This window comes from Dermacentor variabilis, chromosome 9, assembly GCF_050947875.1.
Source record: "Dermacentor variabilis isolate Ectoservices chromosome 9, ASM5094787v1, whole genome shotgun sequence".
Classification (NCBI taxonomy): Eukaryota; Metazoa; Arthropoda; class Arachnida; order Ixodida; family Ixodidae; genus Dermacentor; species Dermacentor variabilis.
This window is the reverse complement of record NC_134576.1, coordinates 52417061-52442735: the sequence shown is the minus strand read 5'-3', so window position 1 is coordinate 52442735 and position 25675 is coordinate 52417061. Positions and strand designations below refer to the sequence as shown.

The 25675-nt window shown below is 43.6% G+C and overlaps 2 protein-coding genes across 3 annotated transcripts in view; one reads left to right on the top strand and one right to left on the bottom strand.

The window, feature by feature from the left end:
* The window catches only part of ave (sterile alpha motif domain-containing protein aveugle), a 34755-nt gene extending 20343 nt beyond the window's left edge, over positions 1 to 14412 (top strand). The window contains exons 4-6 of the mRNA XM_075704259.1: positions 1600 to 1666; positions 8464 to 8540; positions 14314 to 14412. Of these exons, the coding sequence (XP_075560374.1) occupies positions 1600 to 1666; positions 8464 to 8540; positions 14314 to 14345 (176 nt within the window). The 3' untranslated portion in view covers positions 14346 to 14412. The remainder of the gene's footprint in view (positions 1 to 1599; positions 1667 to 8463; positions 8541 to 14313) is intronic.
* Positions 14413 to 17051: 2639 nt separating this feature from the next.
* Positions 17052 to 25675, bottom strand: part of LOC142592688 (putative peptidase C1-like protein F26E4.3) — a 44727-nt gene continuing 36103 nt past the window's right edge. For both annotated transcript variants that reach the window (XM_075704257.1, XM_075704258.1), the window contains exons 8-12: positions 24511 to 24673; positions 22522 to 22567; positions 20380 to 20503; positions 18963 to 19005; positions 17052 to 18313 (exon numbers count right to left, since the gene is read on the bottom strand). In XM_075704257.1, coding sequence (XP_075560372.1) covers positions 18098 to 18313; positions 18963 to 19005; positions 20380 to 20503; positions 22522 to 22567; positions 24511 to 24673 — 592 coding nt within the window. In that variant the 3' untranslated portion in view covers positions 17052 to 18097. The remainder of the gene's footprint in view (positions 18314 to 18962; positions 19006 to 20379; positions 20504 to 22521; positions 22568 to 24510; positions 24674 to 25675) is intronic.

Here is a 25675-nt window from a genome sequence, read left to right as displayed (position 1 = left end):
ACGAAGAAACAAACCAGCTGCTGGATTGTCTTGACATGGCTTACTAAGCTCAGACTGCAACTGCTGTAGCCACAAACCAGGCAGAAACGATGATGATGAGCGGGGATTTGCAGTAGCGCCACTTCGTGGGGCAGCAAGGAGGCTCCGTTCAAAACAAAAATGTCGTTCAGGAAGTCGAACCATGCATTGGTCAGAGTCGGTGCATGGTGCTCTCGATCGAATTGGCTCAAGGAGTGTCCGAAAAATCTGAGAGGTTGCAAGGTGTCCAAACGTTTGGCGGTTGTTATACATTATGGTTCATGGAGCGAATGGCGGTGCCGTGAAGCAGACCGAATAATCGAGCATGTCCGAATTTTTGGAGTCCGAAAAATCAGTCGGCGACTGTACACAGACGAAACCTTTTGCACAACTTATGTCAACTACGCATACCTTTGCACCCTGCTTTAATTTTAGGTGATGATCCGCTAGTCCCATTATCGAACATGCGTAAGTTTCTTCTAGACGACACTGGATTTTTATATAAAATATAGATTATTAACACAGGTATTTCTTTCCTAACCTGGATTTTAAAACACCTCGTGTTTTGCGCAGCATAGCTTAAGCCGCTTTTGCGCCATTAAACCACATTTAACTAATTAACTTTTTCAAGAATTGAAGCATGGACAGTGCAGTTTTCCACACAGCCTCGTAAGGGCAGCCTATAAATATAAAAGAAAAAGGAAAAATGGGTACAGGTGGGTGGGTGAGGTCAGTCTGCCTGCATTCAGCACACTGCCCATGTAGCCTTGTCAGATTTCGGAGCCCTCGGTGTCATTAGTATCTCTGTGCAGGGTCTCTCTGTGCAGGTTAGAAAGCAGGGGCTGTCTCAGTGGAATATAGGATGCAATGACCATATTGTATATTTAATAAGCATGTGGTTAATAGCACAGTGACTCACATGACAGTGCAATGAGGCAGACAGCGTAAACTCTGTCTTCAGCTGTTGATTACTGCTGCTATACATGCTTTCCTTCATTATACACTGCAAATAGCATGCCTCTGTGTACGAGCTGGGGTCAGGGGAACTTGTGCAGACGTTGTGCCGTGCAAGCTCGTAGCGTAAAAAACTGTGAAGGATGTCTTCTACTCTGAGAGCTATGCCTCTCTATACCCCGTAGGTCTGCAAACTTGATATCGGAAAGCAGCAAGAAATGTGAACAACTATAAATAACCAGGAAGGGCCAGACTATTGATAACCAGTGCTTGTATGAAGCACACAGAAAAGAACGACACATACACTGTTCTGTGGTGCCCTGTGCTTTGTCTAAGCACGGGTCCTCCATCATCAGAACTGTATCATTCCAGCTGGCTCAAGTTCCTATCTTGTTCATAGCTTATCTAAAAGTTAACACTGGTCATGGCAACAAGTATTAGAATGGCAAAACACAATTTCTAGTTGCAAAGACAGGGCTTAGGCAAGGATAGGAATAGACATGGCGACAGTGAATCAGGAAAGGGCCGGACCTACGTGTTAGCAAGAATCGTGGACCTGCTATCAATTAGTGTGGCTTTTTGCGGATACTAAACTGTGCACTTAGACTACCTGCCCTTGCATTGCAGGTCGATCACTGGTGCGACTGAACGATGTCAGCCTTGAAAAGATGGGTATCAAGGACGCGAATCACCGGTAAGTGCGTTGTATCTGTTTTTGCTATTCTGGTGGTCCACAAGACACTGGAATGTGTGCAGGTCTCTGATGCTTTTGAATAGTATTTTACAGGTTTCTCTCTTGGGGCTCTGTAAGTTCTATAGATTTGGTATGTCTTTAATACTGGCTTTACGAGGCAATGGGTCTGTTTGGCCTGTTAAGCACCGAGACCTGTAAATTCAAGTACAGTGGAAATGAAAGAAAACAAGGCCATTCTGGCTTTATTGGGTGACTTTCTGAGGTTGTTCAACTTGTATCTGAATGAATGGCAAGTGCTGAGGGAGTGTGCTGTGATGAGATTTAGATTTAGGGCCAATTGCAATCTGATGAGATTCATTATGGTGCTCCATGCTGCTGTTCTCATGTATCTGACTACAATCTGCAATCTTGCATCTCATCACTGTCTGAGTAAGTGACTTATTACGACACTTAAAAGCGAGGTTTGGCTTGGGGCATCAGTTTGAACTTTGTGTGTGTGTGTGTGTGTGTGTGTGTGTGTGTGTGTGTGTGTGTGTGTGTGTGTGTGTGTGTGTGTGTGTGTGTGTGTGTGTGTGTGTGTGTGTGTGTGTGTGTGCGCACGCGCACGTGTGTGCGTGCGTGTGTGCGTCTGTGTGTGTAAGTTAGGGCATCATGTTCAGCCATGGTAGGTAGAAAAGGTTCTGATTGCCCTCAACTAGATCTAGGGAGACGTGCAGAAAGGTTCCAGGGCAAACAGGAAGTTTTCTTGATGAAACTCCTAGAGCTCTATTTATTTATTTAAATATTTATTTTTCAAAGCACATGGATGCTACAAAAATGAGTGGTAGTACATAAGAAGAAAAATGCATAATAATAACATGCAAGGATTAGGAGACAGCTTAGTAGGTAGTCGTCTGGAAACTTGATAGTTGTCTTGAAAGCCGGAAGCGCAGGAAGGTAGTTTCACTCTACACATGTGTGGGGGAAAAAAAATTAACATATTTTAGAATTTCCGATCTAGTGTCCCCCCCCCCCCCCTTGCCCCTAGGGTCAAAGATAATCCATGAGTGTTTGGAGGAAGGGAGGAGGCTTGCTCGGTCGCTGACCAAAATTCCTGGTGGCAGTGGAATAGTCATGACCATAAAAAAACACAGCACAGCCTTCCTTTGACTCGACAGGTTTATTTAACATGCATTTACTGTCTTTATTCTGTATTATCTCTCTCAGATCCATGAAATGTCTCCTCTGAGCTTGACCCAAACATTATTTCCCTGCACTGAGGCTGAACGGGTCCGTGATGAGGTGCCAGGGGTCTGTGCAGCTAAACAATAAATTTCTGTCTTAAGTTACACTGTTTTCTATAATTTCTTGAAAAGATAGCATAAAAAAAAAAAGAGTCTGATGCTGCTGATGAAGTGTGAAGCAGTGAACAGGGCAGAGAAAGGGAAGGCGCCCTTGGTCGGCAGTTGGCAAATTTCAAGTCACCAAAAAAATGGAGGGGGCCACTTGCACAGCTTGGGCGCTTGCTCGGAATTTTATGAAACAAGTTTGTATGACACGACGGCTCAGCAACTTTGTGTACGTAATCAGTTTGGAAAGAAACATTGGAAGAAGGTGGAGAGAGTTGTCGGTTGAATACAGAGTTATATACTGGTAGCTCCTGTGGAAAAGGCAAAAGTGGCGTACGAAGGACTCACATGTGCAACAGTGTGTTGTCCAGTAGCCGCATTCCATGTAGCTTTATTGTAAGTGGTAGCTGGCTAGTGGAGTAGCATGTTGCAGGGGTATATAGCGCGAAGTAATAACAACCGAACGACAATAAAGGGGGCCAACTAGTGCAATCTGGCACTCTTGCAGTGGAGCAGCATGCTTTTTGCCTTGGTCTGGTAGCTGGATAGTCCTTGACTCATGCGCTGCAAATCGTCACATTGCGAGAGGCCACTGGTGGCGTCGCTATGCTGGATCCCTCCCCCATTGGGCATCGGGACAAAGCAAAAAGGAAAATTGCATGAGCATTACAAAAATAGATGCGAGAAAAGTTTGCACACAGTCTTCGCAAGTGCAGATGAACTTGCGTGAATGAAGGGGAAGCTATATAGCTACTCCATATGGCCTGGCTATTTCAGAGAACATGAAAATTCTGATTCTCTCTGCTTCTTAGATGTCCTTGTAAAAAGGAAGTGACTGAATCTGTCCTTTCTTGTAATAAATAAAACACACATACCGGACTATATTTGTACATTAACCCTTTCCGTACAGAGCTTTCTGGCCAAAAATGATTAAAAAAATACTGCTTTTTTTTGCTTTAATCAACCCTACATGTCTTGAAACATCAAACAAATGCTATAAAGGCATTTTATTTGTAAGAATTGTTTTAAAAAGCTTTTTCTGTAAATTGGGACAGAAGATTGGCTTCACTGCACTGTGCAGTGGAGAATCCTCGAGTCTCTGCAGTACTGCATGCTGAAAATTGCACTGTACACGTTTGAAAACAACCCCTTGAGAAAGGGAGCTCACACTTGTGTCAAGACAGGTGAGATGCCTAGGTAGTCGACTTTGTCTGACAAATTCCAAAGCACAGAATAGTGCACACTGCTAGCTCACAATAAAGAATTTACGATAAAGAATGTACAAGTTACACAAACAGACAGCATTCTAAGATTTTCAGTCTGCCAAAAACCAACTCACACGGGCCACTACCTTCACTTCGTATCTGACCATCCAGCAAACCACAAGGCGTCTGTTGTAACTTCTTAATTCAAAAGAGCCGAAACTCATTCCTCATTGCAATCAGATCTAAAGAAAGAAAAGAGAACGGTTTTCAATGAACTTAAAAGGAATGGCTACAAAGAGGACTTCATTCGAAAAACATCCCTACAACAAAAAAGAATAAACAAACCACGGGACCTTCAGCCGTTGACTTCCCCCCATTCCGGAAACAAGTGTCCATCCCATACGTCAGATGTACCAGCGAAGCTCTAAGCCAAATGTTGAAAAAAGAAGGCCTCAAAGTTGCGCACAAACCGATAAACACTTTCAATATCCTCCTCCCTAAACCAAAAGATCATCCACCAAAAGAAAAAGCTCAAAGCGTCGTCTACAAAATCGGCTGAGCCGACTGTCTGGTGTCGTACATCGGGGAAACCAAAAATCTAAAAGAAAGAATCGGACAACACGAGAACTACATCAGAACATTCAACCATATATACAGCGCCGTCGCTGAACATTCTGAAGACGCCGATCACTAAATTGCTTTCCAAGAAACCCAAATCTTTCAAACAGAGACAAACTCGCGAAAAAGACTACTACTGGAGTCATGCCACATTCAAAATATGGGGGTAATATAAACCACGTGAAGGGCAACCTACCCTCGGTGTATATCCATGGCCTTGGCGACATGACGGAAAGAAGAAAACGCCCAGCCTGGTAGATTCTCGCCCGAGGTCACCAACACCGAAACGTCTGCGCTCCCCCATACCCTCCGCCCCTCGCCTCCAGTCAATGGCACTCTCGCGAGTCAAGCTTCCCGAGCACCGGTCATCCCAGCCGACCAGCACCACTGCAGCCACCTCACCCTTTCGCTTCCCCCCCCTTCCCATCTGTGAAGTGTCTAACCTCCTTTTTTTTACAAAAGACCCTTTAAAAGCTGCACACCACCACCCCTCAAAGAATAACCCCTGAAGGGCTAGAATAGGCTTCACAACGTCCGGCTAATAAAATTCACTTATTTGTTTGGAGTCAGTCTGAAAGTCCTAATCAACTTCCCAGCAAGACAGGCAATTCTGTCAAAGTGTTTAGCTTCAAGTCTTGGGCATACATCTTCCAGAAAACTAGGGGCTCAATGATTTCTTCAACAACATGTGCCTGTTACTTTGAGAGCTCTCTTTACTGAAGGGTAGTGTCAAGCCCTAATGGTAAGCCCTCGCAAAGCTGCTCATGCATGTCAATTGCTTCTGCCTGCTGGTTAGTGGCTATGGCATTGTGCTGCTGAGCTTGAGTTCATGGGTTCTATCAGCACCATGGCTCGCTTGCTGTGGACCTTCCTGCAAAGCACATTTGTGGCACGCCGGTTTCACAAGGCAGAAGTATGGCACTGAGCTTTGCTTGTACCAGACGTTTAGCAGGTGTGTTAGGTATAACTCAGAGGCACATGCAAACCCCACTGTGGTATTTCAGTGTCTATGACATTGGTTAGATCTTAGCCACGCTGATCACATTCTGATGTGTGAAATGCAAAAGCACTCGTGTACTGTTCTTTGGGTTCACATTAAAGAACCCTAATTTAGAAATGTCTGCTGTCAGACTAGTTGGTATGTGGCCGGAAACAGTTTCAGCCTAAAAATAAGACACTGATTAAGCATCTCTGTGTCTTATTTTGTGATTCAATCGGTTTCTAGTTAAAGAACCCCAGATGGTGAAAATTTATCCACAGGCTCCCTCCTCTACAGTGTCCATCACACCTCACCGTACAGTTTTGGGGCATCAAGCTGCACAATATAATTAAGACACATCTAAAATTCGCTGGATCTCATCCCTAGAGGTTTCTGACGCCCCTCCACTGAGTGCTCAATGAATCGAATAGCAGGATTATGATGTGTTTCCAAATTCTTCAGATTTTGAAGGCAGTGTGCGGGTTGTGCAGGGTGTGTGTGCATGTGTGCGTGAACTGATAAGTGCATAGCACCACTCGAATTTGCCTTGTTACTTACAAGCAATGAGTGTGAATTTCTGAAGCCTCATTAAGCTTGTAAGCTCGGTGAGAGCTAACAGCAAACAAGAACAAGTGGCGGGAAACTAGTAAAGTATTGTCTGTTCCTTTTTCTATTTTTAATTGTCCTGTGGTTCTGTGCATATTTTCGAGTCTCTTCTGCAATATAGAGCAATATTGATGGCCTTATGAAACAATTTCTGGTTTCACTCATCCTGTCTCTTTTGTCTATGCGTAATTGTGCCCTTCTAATAGCTCATACTCAGTAAACACATAAAGCTAATTCTGAAACCAGTTTTATTATGATTTATAATGTTCTAAGCACCCCTGAATATGAAAACAGCCATTTTTGATCTGACAATAAAATCCATGCCGTTTGTAGCTGCTGATTCTTCTCCACTGTCAGGTCTTCTTAACATGCAGTGCGTCGCTTAGGTTTTGGATGCAATGTCATCTGGTCTTTGCTCATCACAACTGGTCACGTTAATGTTATTTTGCAGATATTCCCACAGATTCAAAGTATGTACAGTCGCCGACCATTTATTCGGACCTCACGGGGACTGCAAAAATGTCCGAATAAACAGGTGTCCAAAAAAGCAAATTAAGAGACAAAAAGAAATCCTTTATTTCCATGCACTTATTCGGGCTCGGCAGTATGCTTGAAGAAATCGTGAATCGACCATTGCACGCTGTTCTGTTTACACGCAATCAGATAAGCCTGAATCTCGGAGAGGGTCGTACGGATAGGCGGCTGAAAGCACAGTCACTGCTTCTACACGCTCCGCATGCAACGGCAGCGTAGCACATGGTGTGTCATCTTCCGACTCAGAGTCATCGTCCGGCGGGGCAGCAGAAACCTGACGAATGATCTCGCCGTCGTCTAGTTCTACGCATGTCAGTACAGCAGTGTCAGCACCTGGGAAACTGTCAAATGAGACGGTGTCCGGAATCGCAATGCAACCACTTCGCAGGTCTCCGCAGAACATTTTCGGCATCAGTAGGGAGCACATGGGAAGGCGACAAATCCTAGGCCTCCCGGCACCCCCTTGCCGGCATGCCCCAGCGCAGTCTGTGCAGGCACTGTCGGTGCCATTAGACACTTGACGCATTGTTTCCGTATCCCGCACTGGATCACCGCAACCTCGACACAGTACACAAAGCAAACACCACCACGCCGTCACGCCGACACCAGTCGCACAAACGAAAAACGTGGCCTACTCACAGCGTCGTGCACGAAGAAACAAACAAATCAGCTGCTGGATTGTCTTGACATGGCTTACTAAGCTGAGACCGGAACTGCTGTAACAACTCTATCGAACCAGGCAAAAACGATAATGATGAGCGGGGATTTCCAGTAATGCCACTTCGTGGGGCAGCAAGGAGGCTCTGTTCAAAACAAAAATTGCATTCAGCAAGTCGAACCATGCACCGGTCAGAGTCGGTGCATGGTGCTCTTGATCGAGTTGGCTCAAGGAGTGTCCGAAAAATCAGACGAGAGGTTGCACGGTGTCCGAACTTTCGGCAGTTGTTATACATTATGGTCTATGGGGGGAATGGCGGTGCCGCGAAGCAGACCGAATAATCGAGCATGTCTGAATTTTTGGAGTCCGAAAAATCAGTCAGTGACTGTAATGGGCTGACTAAATTTCCAGTTGACACTGCCGTAAATTTCAAATGGCACTTTCCTTTCTCATCTAGCAGCCCGCCGCTAAAGTGGCGTTTGCCGCAGCAAAGTGCACTTGCTCAGTCACTAAATTTGCCCATCTGACTTTGGTATCACTCATTAATTAAGTGATCTTCCTTTACACATGTGATTAGTAGTTATATTTTCTTGTGTTTAACAAGTGGCATACAATTGACTACATACTTTAATTTTTCAGGAGACTAATCATTCTAGTGATTGCCTACAGGTTTGGGCAGCAGAGTATTACTAACATTTTTCATAGCAAAACGTGTGTTGTTTGTGTGTTATTTTTTTATCTAATAGAATGATATGCTGTACGAATTGGTAATCGCTCAGTATAACCATATTGTGACATGAGAACATTAAGAAGGAAAAGAAAGTAAGGCATTGTACCAACTTGCACTGGTTTTATTCTCTTTCTTTCAGGGATGAACTGTACCGTGAAATTCTCAAGCTCAAGCTGAAAAGCAACATTTTGGAGATGAGGGACCTTGAAAGCAAAGGTAGACCACATTATAGTAGTTTTCTTACTTGTTAGTGGAGCATATTTGTTACTGCTTGTTGCTGGACATAAGCTTTCATATTGAACATGGTGGCAAATTGGTATGTTTTGCCTGGGTCAGTTAGTAGGCCAACTTCATGAGTTTCACTCCACCATCGCTGCTGCAAAGGATGCCGGTAGTAGTTCTCTGAGGGCTAAAGCGCAGCTTCGGAAAGAATCGTGTTGCTTTTGTGCCCTGACAAACACGCTCAGTGCTCAAGATGAGAAGGCAGAGAGGTAAGAATAAAAGGATTCTGCAACAGGAGTGGGACTGAGAGGATGCAACACCCCCCCCCCCTCCCACTTTTCCCTAAAGTTCAAGGACAAAAATCTACAGTGGCCATCTCCTCAAAGTTCCCTTCAGTGTCACTCTTTGAAACTGAGTACAACGGGATATTGACAAGGACTGGTTTTGTCGTGGCTCTGGCATATTGAATGCCCAAAACTGGCTGACTGATATTCATGTAAACCACTGTATTTATTCAAACATAAAGGAAGGTTGTTTTTTCTAAAATCCTTAGGCGTGAAGTTACCCCCTGCCTTATATGCAAGGCTGATAGCTTCAATTACTGTTTCAATATGGCTGCAGTAGCACGAAATTTTTGGCAATACTGATTTTAGATGTATAACCCACCCCGAGATTAGAAAAGTGTAGCAGTAAAGGCGGGGTGCGGGTTATATACGAATTTGGCCTTGAGGTGGGACTTTGTGGCAGTGCATATATTGCATTAGGTGTAGGCAGTGTTCCACGCAATGCCTTAAAGTCACATTATAAGGCAAAAGTTGTCTATAATCCACAAAGGTTATTTAAGTTACTCCAGGGTCTTTCGATTATTCAATATTTCGGGCAGTCCCAGCCGAGTCTGAATAATCTGTAGGCTACCCTATAGCGTCTTATACTAGTGTGGATATGCAAGTTCTTTTTTCTTTTTTGGTGCGGCAACTGCATCCTCGCATTATAATTGTGACCACCTTATGATCAAATAAATACGGTAACTTGTTCATAACGAACTGAACATTAGATATTTCAGGCTTGTGGTGTCCACTCCCAGTGCCATAATGCCGCTGGCATGCCTCAGATACAGTGTTCATAGGATACATTACTACATTCTTTTATTTTTTTATTTTTTTGTCCTGCTTTTTCTGTCTGACTATGCATGTGAGATTGCTCAGAAGTGTGCCAAAAACTAATCGAAGGTGCATCGCAGTGACATTCTATTGAGTCGCCATTCTCAGTGACGTTGAAGAACAGTGGAATGCGCAGTCAGATATTACTACCTGCTGCACAGAAGTTTGGCTTAAAAAAATTGTTTCCTTCCTTGTTTCTTTCCTTGACTTCAGATAATAAAATAATACATAATAAACACATAGGAAAAGTTTGTTACAGATGAGTTTTGGTATGTTAAATCTTCTGATATGGGAACTGTTTTTAGCACATAAGCCTGTTCGTTGTACCCAGGTTCTACTGTATCTCTACTGTAAAAGAAGCACATATGACTAGGTACACACGTATCACAGAGATTGTCAAGAAAGGCTTGGTAAGCCAGAAAAAATACAACCAAGGACTGGTGGTGAAACACCACCCAGTCTTGGGTGTTTCCGCCCCAGTTTACCGTGACGTCATAGATTCTCATGGGGACTGCTTGGGCCTTGATAACTGTTCATTGATGAAGTTGTACTGCATTCTATCCAAGAAGAGCAGAAGACAGTACTTAGCAAAACTTGAACTTTTTTCTGGCCCACAACGGCCCAAATATGAAAAAATACTTTCAAGTCCGTGACGTCACACTGGCCTTGGTGTTTTGGTGCTAACTTTATTAAGACGAACTGCCACCTTTGTTTACTCCTACTTATCACCATAACATTCATGAAAATGAAGTTTTGAACGAATATTTAATCAGATGAAACTGATTTGGCGTTACTCTTTTTAGTGCCCCTTTCGTGTTCCTTTGGTGCTTTCGCACAGCGCAACCATTAGCTTGTCGTTGTTAGTGTGCCTACTGCTGCCGTCATGATGTGCTGCGATGAAACCCTTATTTTGCTTCGGGTTCCTATGAGGAAGTGATTGCATGAACTGAAACAAACACTGAACTATATTTCGTTTCTCTGCGTGCACTCCCGTGGAATCTTACACCTTCTCCAAACACAACAGTAGTTGCTCCAAAAGTAGATTGGGCCTGCTCCCATGGCTGCTCCAAAACACTGTAAGGCATTCCCACCACTGAGCAAAGGTTTACACGAATGAATGGAATACATCTTCATTTACACAATGCACTTGCTCTTCAGTCACCTTGTTCCACTGGTTTACTTTTTGGACAAACAAGGAGTTAGCATACATGTACGGTATGTCTCGGTTTGGTACTCAAGAATTTCGGAGTCATGGTCATTGCATCTTGAGATATAGTGGAGTTCATTTGGTAAGTGGGTAAGTTTCTTTGTTACTTCCAGTCTTACTGTGGTATATTAAACATAGAGACTTCAGTCTGTTCTCTTCATTGGGCAATCATTCGATTCCCAACAAAGATTTCAGTGCCTTGCAACTCTCTCTCCTTCTGTACCACCCCAAGACGAACCTGGCAACTCGGTTTCTTTATTTTCTCTAGAGCGGTAACATGTGCAACTTAGCGGGGTCCCACCAAAATTGTCCAAATGCAAGTTACAGCGAATTTCGAGCATATAATAAAGGAAAGATAAAATATTCCCCACTGATATCAGCAGGTTTTGAATAGTATACGCTTGTGCATGATAACAAATAACGGGTATAATGAAGGTATTTTCATGTCACATGCAACTTAGTTATGACGAGGTATGGCTGAGTGGGAAAGGCCAGAGACTCCTGTGGCACCCAGTGGACTCGGGAGCTTTGAGAGGTTTGGATTCTTGTTCTTGCACTTACGGTAGTGCCATGCACTTGTGTCAACGTGTTGATGACATCTGTTGTGCAGTACTTCCAGTCCAGCCAGGTAGCTGTGTTAGAGTAACGCTAAAGAGAAGCACTAAGTCAGTTTGCACTTGTAAACTATTATATTTCAGAAGTCTATATTCAGTTAATGTCGCAGTAGGAGGTTGGTTATGAGAGTAGAAAATGTAAGTTAAGTTCTGCATTTTCTTAGTTTCGTGCCGGTTTGTCAACATGTCACGGACGATTGTCTCACTATGAAGCCGTTGTAGAGCAGTAAATGTTCTCGGAAGTTGCCAAGTCCATTCTTTGGCTCCTATAGAATACAATGAAGTTGATCATTACTGATGAAGAACTACATGGTATCTGGCAGACACCCTCGCAGTCTGGCCATTCATCTTTTGTTTGTGGGTCTTTCGTAACTTGTTAAGCTTCCTCTTGTGGTAATAGTGGCTCTTTAGGTATTGTTGAAGGGTAATTTAGCACTGAAATAGGTCGGCTTATTTCACTATTCAGCATACCTTTAATCCTTTCGCAACTGAGCACTCTGTGAAAATGACCCGAATATACAGATTGTTTTTATCCATACAATTAAACATATACACGACGAAAGAGCAACAAATATACCGCTGAAGCTTTTTATTTCAGTTGGATGCATTGAAAAAAAGATGTTTTGAAAAATAAAAATAAACTGAAAGCTTTCTTAGGGCAGTACAGTCGAATCCACTTATAACATTATTCAAGTGCCATAAAAATTCAATTGTTATAACGGATAATTGTTATAATCGCATTGCATGAAAAAATTCAAATAGGGGGATGGCAGAGCTGATGTTAGAAAACTATAATGGCGGGTAGGCCAGAGCCCATCCCCACCAGCTTCCTCCATCCAGCTGCTGATTATGTTCACTCATTTAACTGCTTCCTGGGTGCTCCGATCATGTGTAACAAGCCGTGGCTGTTGGCGTTAAAGAATGGCGCTGCTATAACAACTGCAAAGAAGGGTCACAGGCAGCAAGTGATATGCGAGCTCTGCCAAGGCATTGCTTTAGTGGCTCCAAAAGGGGCCTTTTAAGATATGCGAGAAAGTTGCCGTGGCAGCCCGTCGGCTTGAGAAATCTAGAAGAAAGGCTGAGGAAAGATCCCCACAAGCATCTCATCACATAGTTCTCACTGACTTGCACGAGAAAACCCTATGTCCATCAGCCTCGCACGCTTTATGCGAAGCTTGCCGACATCCTCCTCCAAGGCATCCAGGTGCTCCACATAATGCAGCGGAAGGTTCCTCACAAAAACAAAGCCCTGGAGGGACTGAATCATCTACCAGGGCCGCCTGTGAGGATAACGTTGAGGCAGCCTTCCCTACCGTGTCATCACTGACGTCGCTATCCGATGCAAGCACGGTCGTAATGATCACCTCATTAGTTAGAAGCACTTACTTTCCAAATCTATAGCCATGCGCTTTCTTTTCACTGGCAACATCGTGCATTGCCGATGATCAGCAGGCGGACCAGCCGTCTTCAGTTTTGGCGGCGAGTCAAATGAGGCTGAGAAACCATGTGGCTAGGAATGATTTCAACGCAACCAACAGACGAATATGAACAATTAAGCTGTTTGCCGAACTGCGCTGAAGGAGGAGCCAGCGAGCAATTTGGGAGCAGCGGGGTTGGCACGGTCCATTTGTGTTTCAGAGGGGGGCATGGCGTAGAGCTATGGGCTCAGCCCATTCGTGTTCAGAGGCGTGGAAGGATGACAGGAGGGAGTTCCATGGAGAAAGCTGGCAAATGAGCGCACGGCGGCTTTTGGGGCAGTGGGCCATCGTTCAGCAGCTCGAATTTCTTTCTGTTCAAGGATTTCGCATTTCACTACCTTTTGGCACAGACACCCAGCAGCCAGACTTTATCGTCATTACCGATAATGTGGCATTAGCACATGGTAGTAAGCAAGTTATTTCACCATGGAGAACATACAAAAGTTGATGGTGCAGTAGCTTCTCATTGTTATAACCAATATATTGTTAAAACAGGTATCGCTATAAGTGGGTTCAACTGTACTAACAAAAACTTCAATGCGGAGCTTCAAAATTCAAAAGTTAGCTGCTGGAAAGGTGTGTTCTTTGCATTGAAATATGGTGCTACTGACACTTTGAACACCCGTATAACTTCGCGTCAACCATTCTGAAAGCCAGCCTCTGTGGTTCACTTCAATGTGTGTACTGCACCACACTGCAGTTCTAGCACCAGGTCCTGGATTCTCATTGAGCGCTTGTCTTTTAATCATCTGAGGATCATTTTCAGCACACGAAGCATCTCCTTGTTGGCACTTGACCTTTAGCAGTTGTCGGAATGTACTCGGGAAGGGGTGAGCGACAAGCCATGATGTGAGCGGCTGAGGATTTGCATCCTTTCTGCAAAGTTGAGGTCGGGAGCTCCCGGTTCTCATCTATGAGAGCATCTAAAAGCCGACAGCATCATTTTAGAATGCTGGTTGCCTGTCCAAAAATGTGCTGCTCTGTCGTGTCACCTGTCGTGCAACATCAAACGAAACACATGGAGAAAAGCTTAACTAATCTATGCACACTGATGCCAAACTTGTTTTTCAAGGTTTTAGTTTGGACGGGCCCAGCTCGTCCTCTGTAGGAGCATTACAAATTACAAATAGCACGCAGAAAATGCAGGGTCTGTTAGAAAGGGCTATCAATGAGACATAGTGCTAATGCTACGAGTTGTGTTAGTTCAATTAGCAACCTGGTGCTTGCTTGCCTGTCTGTACCTAAATATAGCAGTTGGACCCACTTCCTCATACTAATTGTTTTTTTTTTATGTTGCTCTTTTTGCAGGCACTGAGTTTTCGACTGTAGGAATGAGCTGAACACACATTCTGAAGACCCCTACTGAAGACTCATACTCAGGTTCATCATAAATGCTATTTCATGAGACTCTGTCGCTTCACTGTCATACGTAGATCGGTGTTCTCACATGTAGTCGCATACGTTGCCACATGGAGGTCATATCAAATTGGGATGATGTGTAAAATGTACAGATGGATGTAGACACGAGAAGCAACAATGATATACTTACCGCTTTTACTTTCAACAACCAATGTCTGGCACTGTGCGTCTGTTGTTCCTTTCTGTGTTCATGTCTTGGCGTTGAGCTACAGTTCATCCTTGTTAAAAATGACTGACCAACAACCCAACACAGTGGCATAGCCAGGGAGTGGCACAGCAGGCAAAATAGGGGTGTGTGTTACAATCGAGAGCATGAAATCCTTCATTTCTGTTCATGAAAATCATGTGCACATTACAATACAGGGTGGGTTATAATTGAGCAAATACAGTAACTGAACCACTTCAAAACTGGTGTCACTTGTAGCTTGACTTCATGGTTTCAAGCATGGTGTCAAGCTGTGTCCTTGTAATGTGAGCTGGCAATTGCATGGTATCATAAATCCCTCGTGGGCCAAGATTTGGACTGTCGTACAACACCAAATGGCTTGTGGGGTAGCAACCCAGTGCAGTTTTACCAAGGACAAGGTTGTGCAAGACTGTTAAATGTGCATCATGCACAAGCAGTGACATATTGTAGAAGCAGTATACAGTAAAACCTCGTTCATACAGTTTTGGAAATAAAAACGTGAGAAAAGATGTACCAACTGAGAAAATGTGATCGGAGGTCACAAAGAATTGACAGACTCAACTATAGTTGACGTCTATGTAATTCGAAGCGTTGTGTGAATCGTTGCTGCACGAGGTGCCAATGCAAACCGCTCTGGTGGGGCTCAAACAGCCCCAAGATGCGCGTTGACCGTTTTACAGCTTCTACAAGCTTACATTTGTGCTCCTAGAATTCATCCTGGGTCAGCAGCTTCTACGAGCAGGGCATTTTGGTGAGAAGTTTCGCTGTGCCCACTCAGCATGAATTGTTGCAGCATGAGACGCGAATGCGTGTCAAGCTGGTTGGGCCTAAGCGACCTGAGACGCATATCATTGTTTTCCAATTGTGTAGTGTTTTAAGATCGCGACGGGAAGCACAGGTAGTACGATGCTTACAATCATGCCAGAGAGATGCATGACGCTCCCTTCGCACCACCGGCAGTAGGGAAGGGCGGCATACTTGAGTTATCACCTATTAAACAGATATGTGAAGATGCTTATCACAGTAGGGTTGGCAGCGACAGCTACGAACGTGGCGTGCAGCGAACTGGGAGGAGATTTACTGTTACCCGAATAAGAACCTTAGTGCACAGCAGCGTTTTCACGTGAGACGTGGGCGGTGCAACCGGCTACTTTTTCTCAGTCGTGCATACCTCGCACCTTTTCTTGTTTACATGGGATCTGGCGGCCGGAAAATGTATCGTATGATCGCAGTTTGGCGATCTATTGAATCTTGGTGCCAAAAGGCAGTGTTTTCTGGGGATGCACGAAACGATAAAAAGTAAATGGATCTGTATGTGTTCTTTTGTGTTCTCAGTCATGAACGTTGACACTGGTAAATAGTATGTAACAGGATGGTATCAAAGTTCTATTGTAATTGTTCATTGCTTCTTTAATGGTTTGCGCTCTTTTCAACAAACTGTTGAGGATGTCAGCAGACACAACCACAGAAAATAGCAGCCTTAACATTGATGCTTCTCAAACATTTAGGCCTCTTAGCTGCACTAAGCAGGAACTACAGATGGCATGAGAACATGTGATACTAAAGATTGCTGACTTGAAAGATCCTTATTTTCTTTTATTTTTCCTGTCTTGTATGTGATATGACCCCATGCATTACAAGCAGTCGAAAAGTTTTTACTTTCATGTAACAATATCCTGTAAACAGTGTAAAAAAAACCTCAAAAAAGAATTTAGTGTTGTTTTTAATCAAAGTAATGTGAGAAGTGCTATTTCAATTTTTTTTTCAGTGCACCTACAGCAGTAGCCATTTATCATATAATATGAAGTGACAATGAAAGGTTGAGAGTCCATATGCAATAATGCAGGATTACGGCAGCCTGTCTCTGATAGAAGCACTATCATTTTAAATGAATGTGCTTCTATATTTAAGGAAAACTGTAAATGTTATAGGAAAGCATTCCAAGTTGTGACTGAATGGTAGCTAAGTCTTGTTTCACTTATTGGTGCTTACTATGGTTTCTAAAATTTCAAGAGAAGGAAATTTTGAACTTGAATTGCACAATTTGGCAGGCTACTGGACGAAAGCAGGTTCATGTCATGAGGCACGTGCCATTTTGCTTTTCACTTGCACTTTGCCACAAGAACAAAGACTTGTGCTAGATTTTTCTTGTTTGATATAATGACAATTACAGCGATATTATATATCACACACAGTTAGTGAAGTTTGTGATTACAAGAGAAGATTCGAATCCATCATTTGAGGCTCATTTCATCATTTGTTCAAAAAACTTGATCAGGAGACAAATATGTGCTGTATTTTGCATCCAGAGGAACCCCCTATTGTTTGCAGGACAGGTAGCTCCTATAAGGATGGTATTCAAGTGCGTACTCACCTGTGTTTGTGGAACAAGCAAACACGAAAAGCTCAAGAGTTCACTAGAACACTTTTGTAGTGATAGTGCATTGGCAGTGATACATTTATTTACCTACAAGAAATGTGTACAGCTCGTAAAACAGGCCTGAGGCCAGGATGTAAACAATGCAAGCACTCTTGAAACACTGAATGTCAGCATAAGCTGGCAAGAATAAAATTTCTGACATCTTGTAAATAAACGAAGCAAGAAAAGATTGTGGTAATGTTACATAGAATTCAAATGCATTGCCTGAAATACCAAAAAAATGAAACAGCTACATGAGATAACATAACACGGGAAGTCTTATGTTACCAAAAGGTGGTGGACCTGACCGTGAACACATTGTTTGTATTGTTTATTGTGCAAGTACATGTAATGCATGCTTTCTAGTGTGACCTTGTTGTACAGCATGGACAATGAAGTAGTAGATGGTTGACAAGGTTGAAACTATTAGCAAAATAAAACTCACAATGGCACATTTTACAGTATGTGACCATATTAGACATAACAAACTTGCTGCACATATGTGGATGTGCTGTGTTAGAGCAGGAATTCAAGAACATTGAGAACTCTGTGGCTCTGTCAGAATCAAATTTCATGGAGGCTGGCTGGAGGGCATAAATAACTCTGATGGTTTCAACCTATTGTGTCACAGCAACATATTGTTCAGCAGCACCTAGTGTAATGAAAATGCAGTCTTGTTGTTTGCAGCCACCATAACTCTGTCTACTTTATGTGCTTTTGCACAAAACGTCTGCCTAGGAACGCATGGCTTTCATTTCATGCATACAATGAGAAGCTTTGGCACATGAAGGTGAAACATTTAAATTTGAGAAAAGCTCGTGAAAAGCAATTCCAGGCACAGTTTATTAAATAACCTAACATCATTGTTCCGCTAAGTGGCACATTTCTGTCGCAATGGAAGGTTTTCTAGTGTTAGTGTGGTGGTTCAGACTTTTGAATGCATGCGCGATGATTTGCAGTCAGTTTTGATGAAGTGTACATATGCGCAATCCAGCCCTCGTTTAGTGCGAAATGGAGGCACATAAAGGCGTGAATGCACTGCGATGGTAGAAGGTGGGTGGTGGGGTTTAGCTGACCTCGTTGGGTGGATAGCCAGGGTAGCCGCCGGGGTATCCATCATACTCGCGCTCCCGTGGCCCCGACCCCTGCTGCCGGTAGTAGGAGGCGTAGCTGCGGCCCCACACGGCCAGCACAAAGGACTCGATCTTGCTTTCGTCTTCGCCCCGCACGATGCGGAAGTAGCCGTTCTCGCCCCAGGCATGGCCCCAAGAGTTGGCGCAGAGCTGTGCGCCGACGGAGCCATGATTAGAAGGTGCCATTTTTCTGCTATCTCGATCGCACTTGATTAGCATGAACCAGCAGAAGCGTGGTTTTCAGTATGGCTATAGAGACGCGCCTAACGGCAGCGATGACCATGTCTTCTTCATGCTGTACCTATTGTCATAGCGCAAGTGCAGTACTCTGTACTACACTAGTGCAGAAGTCTATTGCGAACTGTTTAGGCGTCTCTGATAATAGTCGTCTTTATCTTATGTGGCGTTTTCCACATTTGCCAAGCATCAGGAGTTGGCGGTGACACGGCTGCCCAGAGTCCGTATTTTGTAACGAAGCCATAAATGGAAAGAAAGAAAGACAATGAAATTGGTTTTTAGAAATTGCTGCCCTTGGTTCCGAACCATAGTTATATTCCTCCGATTCTGCTTAAGTCATATCACCCAGTGGTGTGATAGCGAGAGTGGCGATAGCGAAAACGTGGTGTCGTGCAAGCCATTGACAAAGGGCAAAAAAAAAATATAAAGGAAAGAAAAAAATGTTAAATATTAAATCAAAAGACGGTCCCTGCCTGTTCTCGTTATTCTGATAGGTTATTCTGACACTGCAGCATGGCAGCATGAAATAAGAAACTAAGCGTAAAACAGAAGAGCCACTTACCCAGTACTTGACTGGCCGGTAGTGAGATCTGTCGACGCCCCATCTGAAACATGAAAGCAGCCACAATGTTTGCTGTCGCACCTCCAAAGGTCTCGAGAGCCCGTGGAAAAAGCAGTAATTAGGATGTGACACCACGAGCCCTTTATTTTAGGAAGAGAGGGGGTAGTTTTCAAACCTTATAAGGAGCAGCTGTACATGAGCTTTCAGGGACACTGCATAGCGCGGAGCTCCGGCCAAATTTTGGCCACCTGGGCTTCATTTAACCCTATATTGCTCTTACGCAGTTCCACTTCGAAGAAAGTTAGAACAACTTGTTCACCTTTATTGCTAGTCATGGAAAGTACATTTGTGCAATAAAAGCAATGAAATGTTATTAAATGTATAACATAATTAGTACAGTAATTAGTCATTGGTTTTCTAAACTATCCACAACAGAAAAGTTGCTCCAATATATCAAGAATACTACTTACACAATGTGTCCAACATAACTTACGCCAAAATTTTAAAAATATGCAAGTGCCACATAGCTGGACAGAACCAAGGTAATGTTGTTTGCCATCGCCTGGAGCAAGTCGGTCTATTTTTTGTATGACCCCTAATTACATAATTATTATTAAATAATCAATTGCTTGATATTGAGAGCAAAATTAGGGGACGCTCAAGCTTCACCTTTAAGAGTGAAACGTGAAAGCATTCGAAGATCCCCAACAGAGTCTCACACTTCCTGGCAACAGCAGCTTACGTAACCAAGCAATGTACTGGGAAACGCTGGCGGCGAACACGGTGCGCAAAGGCAAGCTTTCTGATAGAAACACGGCCTCTTGCATGGGCCGATCTTCTGTTATTGTTTCACACTTATAGTATTTCACTCTGAGAAGATTTAACATAGAAAGCATGCACTGTCAGTGTTTTGTTTCATGGCATTTGTTTGTGGGTTGTTATTCTCAAAATTCTGAGGAATAACTTTGTAAAAAATGGAAGACAAGGCCTGAGCAACTTTAGTGATACAACTTTAGTGCCATACAAAATATACTAGACAATGTTCACTTGCAGGACAGCGGACGCTGGAAGCCGACACTGGGTTTTCTGCGACACGAGGCCCTTAACAAGCTCTCGCATAAAAAGTGTCAATGATAAAGTCGCAGATCGTTTTGAAAAACTTATGACCCAGCTTTCTGTTGCTCAATATGTGTTACATAGAAGTTCCTAAGCCTGAAAGAAAGCTCACAAAATACAAAAAAGTGCCGCGCCAACTAGTCGCGTGGCGCTTTCGGCAGTCGAGAGGCCCGTAGTTTTTGCCACAATGCACCGAGTTGGTGAGACGGAGTTGTATTCTTTGCATATACGCTTGCTAGCAGCTCACATGGTCTTATATTATAGTTGTTTTCAAAGCATGGGCACAGAGGCGTATACTGACCCGAGAATGCGAACTGAATGCCATCCGCTCCTACGGAACTCAGGTGGCAGGGACTCGGAGATGCGCGTGTGCTTGTAGACTCCCGAGCGGTACAGGAAGAGGTCCTCCTTCACCAGGATCAGTGCTGCAAACACATGAAGAGTCGGAAAGGAGTCATCAGAGATTGGCAAAAGGGAGTACTGGCAACTCCTTTGGGCGGTACATTCTAATAACTGTTTGCACACCTTGGGGCGTTTAGTTGTCCTGCAACAATATTGTTATCTATTTTTTGTGCATTTCTTTCCTTTAACGCTGCGCACCGGCTATTTCCAGGTCACAAACGGCAAGCTTGTAATGAGGATGACGTAGCGTTCTTGACAGGAAACTAGTGAGCACAGAGTTCTAAGAAAGGAAGTGGATGTTTGCTGATTGGTTTTGAATGGAAAACAATTGTTTACACGGCACAAATGGCCTTCCAGCTGCTCCTAGCCCACATCAGTGGGCAAGTTGAAGTTATCATCCCATCACTTAATTCGACAGTTAGATGAAAGCCGTTCGGTATTTTTCGAGATTCAGTCATCCTGAGTAATAGTTATCACAAGCGCCATCTGGAAAGAAAGGCACGAAAAGTGAAATAAATCATTATGCCGCTAGTGCAATACAAGACGAGTTCAGTCTTCTTTCACTTGCGGAAAAAAAAGTATATTGTTATGATGAACGTTACAGGGCAACCCGAGAAAAGGATTGAACAAGTAAATTCTTCTTTGGGGTCTCGGCACTGGGTTTTAGCCATGGGGACGTGTTCGACTGTGTGTTTGAATCTCTTCAAGTGACAAAACATATATCGTGCTAATTCTTACTTTCCTTACTATTCCTATTGTAAACTTTTCTACATTCCTTCTGTTGTACATGGTTCAGTGAATCTTTTTATTTATATTAAAATATAATGAGCCATTCAGCTGTCTGACTTCTCGATTACACACTACTTTTTCATTCACAATTTTACCTTTTCAAGTTAATCTTTTTGAAGTCGTAAACTGGGCATACAACCACCTCATTCGTGGCCCATCATCCAGAGTGGGTATGAGCCAGTGTGTTTCGAATGTACTTCATTATCATAAAACCAAGTCTTCGGAAGGACGGTCGACTGTTTTTTCTCATTACAATGTGTACGATTTTTATTGTATTGCTTTTACAGTTTTTACATACATAGTACTGTATATGTATTGTACAATATTGTTTCAATATTTATGTTCCAATAACGTGCAGTACAAATCGATTTCCTGCCTATGGTCACTTCTGTTCATTAGTGTTTCAACAGCATATGGGTGATGTGTAATTAAAGATAATCTGTGCGGTGATTGGTTTCGTTTGGACAAGAGAATGCGATTATTTCCTGCACGACCTTCAGTAGGAGCTTACATAGCAGCTTAGTTTCTTGCTGCTTTAACACAACCTACGCAAATAGCCTTATTCTGTGCTGTAATACCAGGCTTGAAACCCAGGCCACAGTCTGGCACAGGTTCGCACTGCTTGGCTAGGTTAACTTGCTTTCAAAGAAGTTGCCAGAGCATCTTCGTGTGAGTGCAAAAAATGTTACGGGCATTGTGCGCCACGACAGTTATTGCTAAAAAAACATAAAATAATGCAGAAAGAAAGAAACCACAGCTTGTGCTGCAAAAGTAAAGGCAAACACTTTCTGCATGGTTAGTGATGTGACCTTGTTCCTTGCATTTACGGAGCGACTGCTTTTCTGCACAGCATGGGAATGACCCGTCTAGCACTAGTCTGCAAAATTTGCATCAATATTCTTTGATGTAGCATATCTTACAGAAGTTGAAGACATGCACGTGCAATACACACCCCAGGGTCTGCTTTTACAAAGCTTTTAGATAGTAAGCGCCATCTTTCATAGGCTGGCTACTTTCAGTAACATGTCCAACCATGGCCGCTCAATGAAAACTCTGCTGGGTACATTTTCATAGAGTATACAGGTATGCACTGGGTTTGTGGGCACTTGCTAGGTACCCTTGTATGTTTTCATCAAGCAGACGGGGTCTAATGCGATGCTTGGCCGACATCTTCGTTTATGAGCAGTTCTATTGTAAGAACACAACTTCCTTGCGAATACTGGTTCTGCTTCTTTGATAAAGGCTTGCTTACCTTGGACAGGACCGTTGGCGTAGATCTCCTGCATAATGTCTTCCTCCTGTAAAAACCACAAGGATTACTGTTACTGCCGCGATACTGAATCACGTGAAATAATGTGTCTTTTGTACTCAATTTTCACGTATGCATTTGTGTTTATTGTCGATGTACTGAACATTAGGAGCACTCGAGGACACAAAGACGATCATGAAGTGCTTTGTGCGCTTCTGCGCAGCCCACGAGTTGGTTTGCCCTCAGAATATTGGTACAGATAAAGCTTAATTCAATGGGTTAACATACAGCAAGTATATTTTGTGAAGTGGCAGGTGTTCATGCACTTAGTTTCTCTATTAAGAGTGTGTCCAGCAGCTGAGCTTCAGAACTTGAGCTTTCTTGAAACTTAAGATGTGTAAGTCTAGTATATGCATGTTGCTTTTTGGGACACTTACACTCCAATCCAGGTTGGCCATTTTCAATTTTTGATTGGTAATCCTACTAATATTACAATTATTAAATATTCTCCAAGTGGGACATCAGTGCATTAAATCCAGACAGAAAATAAAGCTCAACCTGCATTTTGCAACATTGATATACGTGTAGATATACAAGAGCAGCTTTTGTTGTCCTATTTTGTACGCAATCCAAATCTTTTGCACTAGCATTTTCTTAACTGCCATTAGTTTCACGACATCGTGTAATAATGAACAAGACTACTCCTAATAGTGTTAAAACTTGTCAGTCAGATGTGGAGCTGCGATTATTTCAAGACATCACTGTTTAATTAAGAAGGTGTGTTAAAATTTTCCTATCTCTTTTAATGTGATTAGCATTCTTAGGGTACTCCACGCACTTTCAAGTGATTTCATTTCTGCCCGTCTATTAGATCTCCAATTGTTTTACCGCCAACTTGAGTAGCTGGGTAGTCCATGGTCTAATGGGTAGAGCATTGGACTGCCATGCGAACTGTTGTGCCAACTTGGCTTACTGGTTACATGCCACTGGGTATGTGTGCTCTTCAATAAGCTTCCTTGCTATCAACTTGGGTGACTGATTATGTGCCGCTCGGTATGTGGTGCTCTTCCAGATGAACCTTGTCTGAAGGGTAGTACACAAAAAAAAAAGAAGACTATACCAACTCGCCCAGTTTGCTATTCTTCAATTAACTCCTTAGATGCCAATTTGGGTCACTTGGTATGTTCCACAGGGCTTGTGCCGCTCTTCAGGGATAAAAGAGAAAATTTTCTCTGGTGCTGGGTGGAATCAAACCCGCGTCATACATATTGACACTACCAATATTACATGACACTGCTAATATAATATTGTCGCTACCATGTGACAATGTTCAGACGAAGTTGTCTTGATATACACACGGGCACACTTTGCAGCCGCGCCGCTAGATGGCGCAGCATGCCTAGCGGGAAATGTGAGAAGTAACCCGGCTGCATACACACCACATACATGACGTGTCTCTGCAGTGCCAGTACAGTGTGTGTCTACACTCTTTCAATGCTAAATGCATCAACGTCGCCATTCATTATAAGTTCTGTCGGAATTTGTCTTATCGTGTGCTTCACGAGCATCGCATATTCCCTTGTGTTTTGAATGTGCATCCTGGAATTATGCTTCGTGGCGGTGTAAGCTTTTGAAACAAAGAAGCTTCCCCATTTTAATACAACATAGTGTGGCTCGATTGAAGAGAGCACATGCATGTGGCAGGAGTAAACTTGCTTAGTGACAAACCTGGAAGCACACCGCTAAGTAACAGGTAAATTTTTTTGGTGTTGCTGGCCCCTTTCTAAGCTTGCGCAGTTAATCGGACCACTTTTATTGACACCCGCAGCCGGAGGGGCCCTGTATAAGCTCCGCCCCCAAGTTCGGGCAGCGCCCTCTCGTATTCCCGTTAACAGTTGGCCACAGTGTTTATCCATAACGTGTCTGTACCCACAGGGTTGGTACCGTTTCAGGCACATCGCAGAAGACTTGCAAGGGGGTTGAGGCACTCACGTTAGCGGGCACCCTGTAAGGCGGAGTGGAGAAGTACTTCTGGTCCGTCCTTCCCGTGGGGCACTGTGCATCTTCGGTAGGGATGCGTCGCCGGGGGATGCGGCAGGTGGCGCTGGCATTGTTCTGTGCGCCTTCGTACGGGTAGCACTCCTCGGCTACGCCACTGCGTGAAGGGTACAGCCACACAGTTGTCACGCGGCAGAATTATAATTCTCAGTACGCAGTCGCGCTACTTGGTAGGTGCAGACGGCTCTTGCTGCTGTTGATCCTAGTTCCCAGCTATCGCTCGAACAAGACAAAATTCTCAATACATTGATTGATTGATTGATTGATTGATTGATTGATTGATTGATTGATTGATTGATTGATTGATTGGATTTACCATTCTTGAACGACACAGGTGCAGCATAGAGGGCACTGGATTCATTTTTTTTTACCACTTGGAGTTCTTGAACATGCTCTCAAATCAGCTTGCGTAATACAGGGTGGGTCCGCTATGTCGTATCTTATGCAGGCGACAGCATGGTGTGACCTCTAATATTGTGCATTGCACGCTTTCGCCCACCCCAGTTCTGGTATGGGCATTGTACAGCACGATACCGAGCACGGAATTCTTCTCTATATTCCGGATCTGTAGGCTCGCTCCAGACCAAAGCTGCGTACGCTTCTGAATCGCACGAGGTGGTGGCTGCAATTGCAGGCCGTTGGCGCCACGTACGCGGACGAACGGAGTCCCGATTTAAAATTCTAGGGTTTTCCGTGCCAAAACCATGCTAAGGCACGCCAAATTTGGGGGAGGGGAAGTTGCGTATATTTTTTTTGCCTCTTGGAGTTCTTTGACGTGCACTCAATGCACGGCACATAGGCGTTTTTGCATTTGTTTTTGTATCTAAATGCGGCCGCCGCAGCCGCTAAGCCAACAGCGGTGGGCGAGCCCTGGTTTGATCAGAGTTTGTAAGGTTTCGTTAAATCTGTTACAAATTTGCGGGCTATTATAGCTATGCCAAAAATGGTCCCAAAGTAGGCCGTCGGCAGATCTGCATCTGCCGACAAGTATCCGTGCCCGAAAAGCGTGGAGGAAGAGGTCAAGAAAGTTGGCAACTGACTACGGGATAATTGAAATGTAAATAGATAACCAGGGGACGTGTTATCAGACGATGGCTTT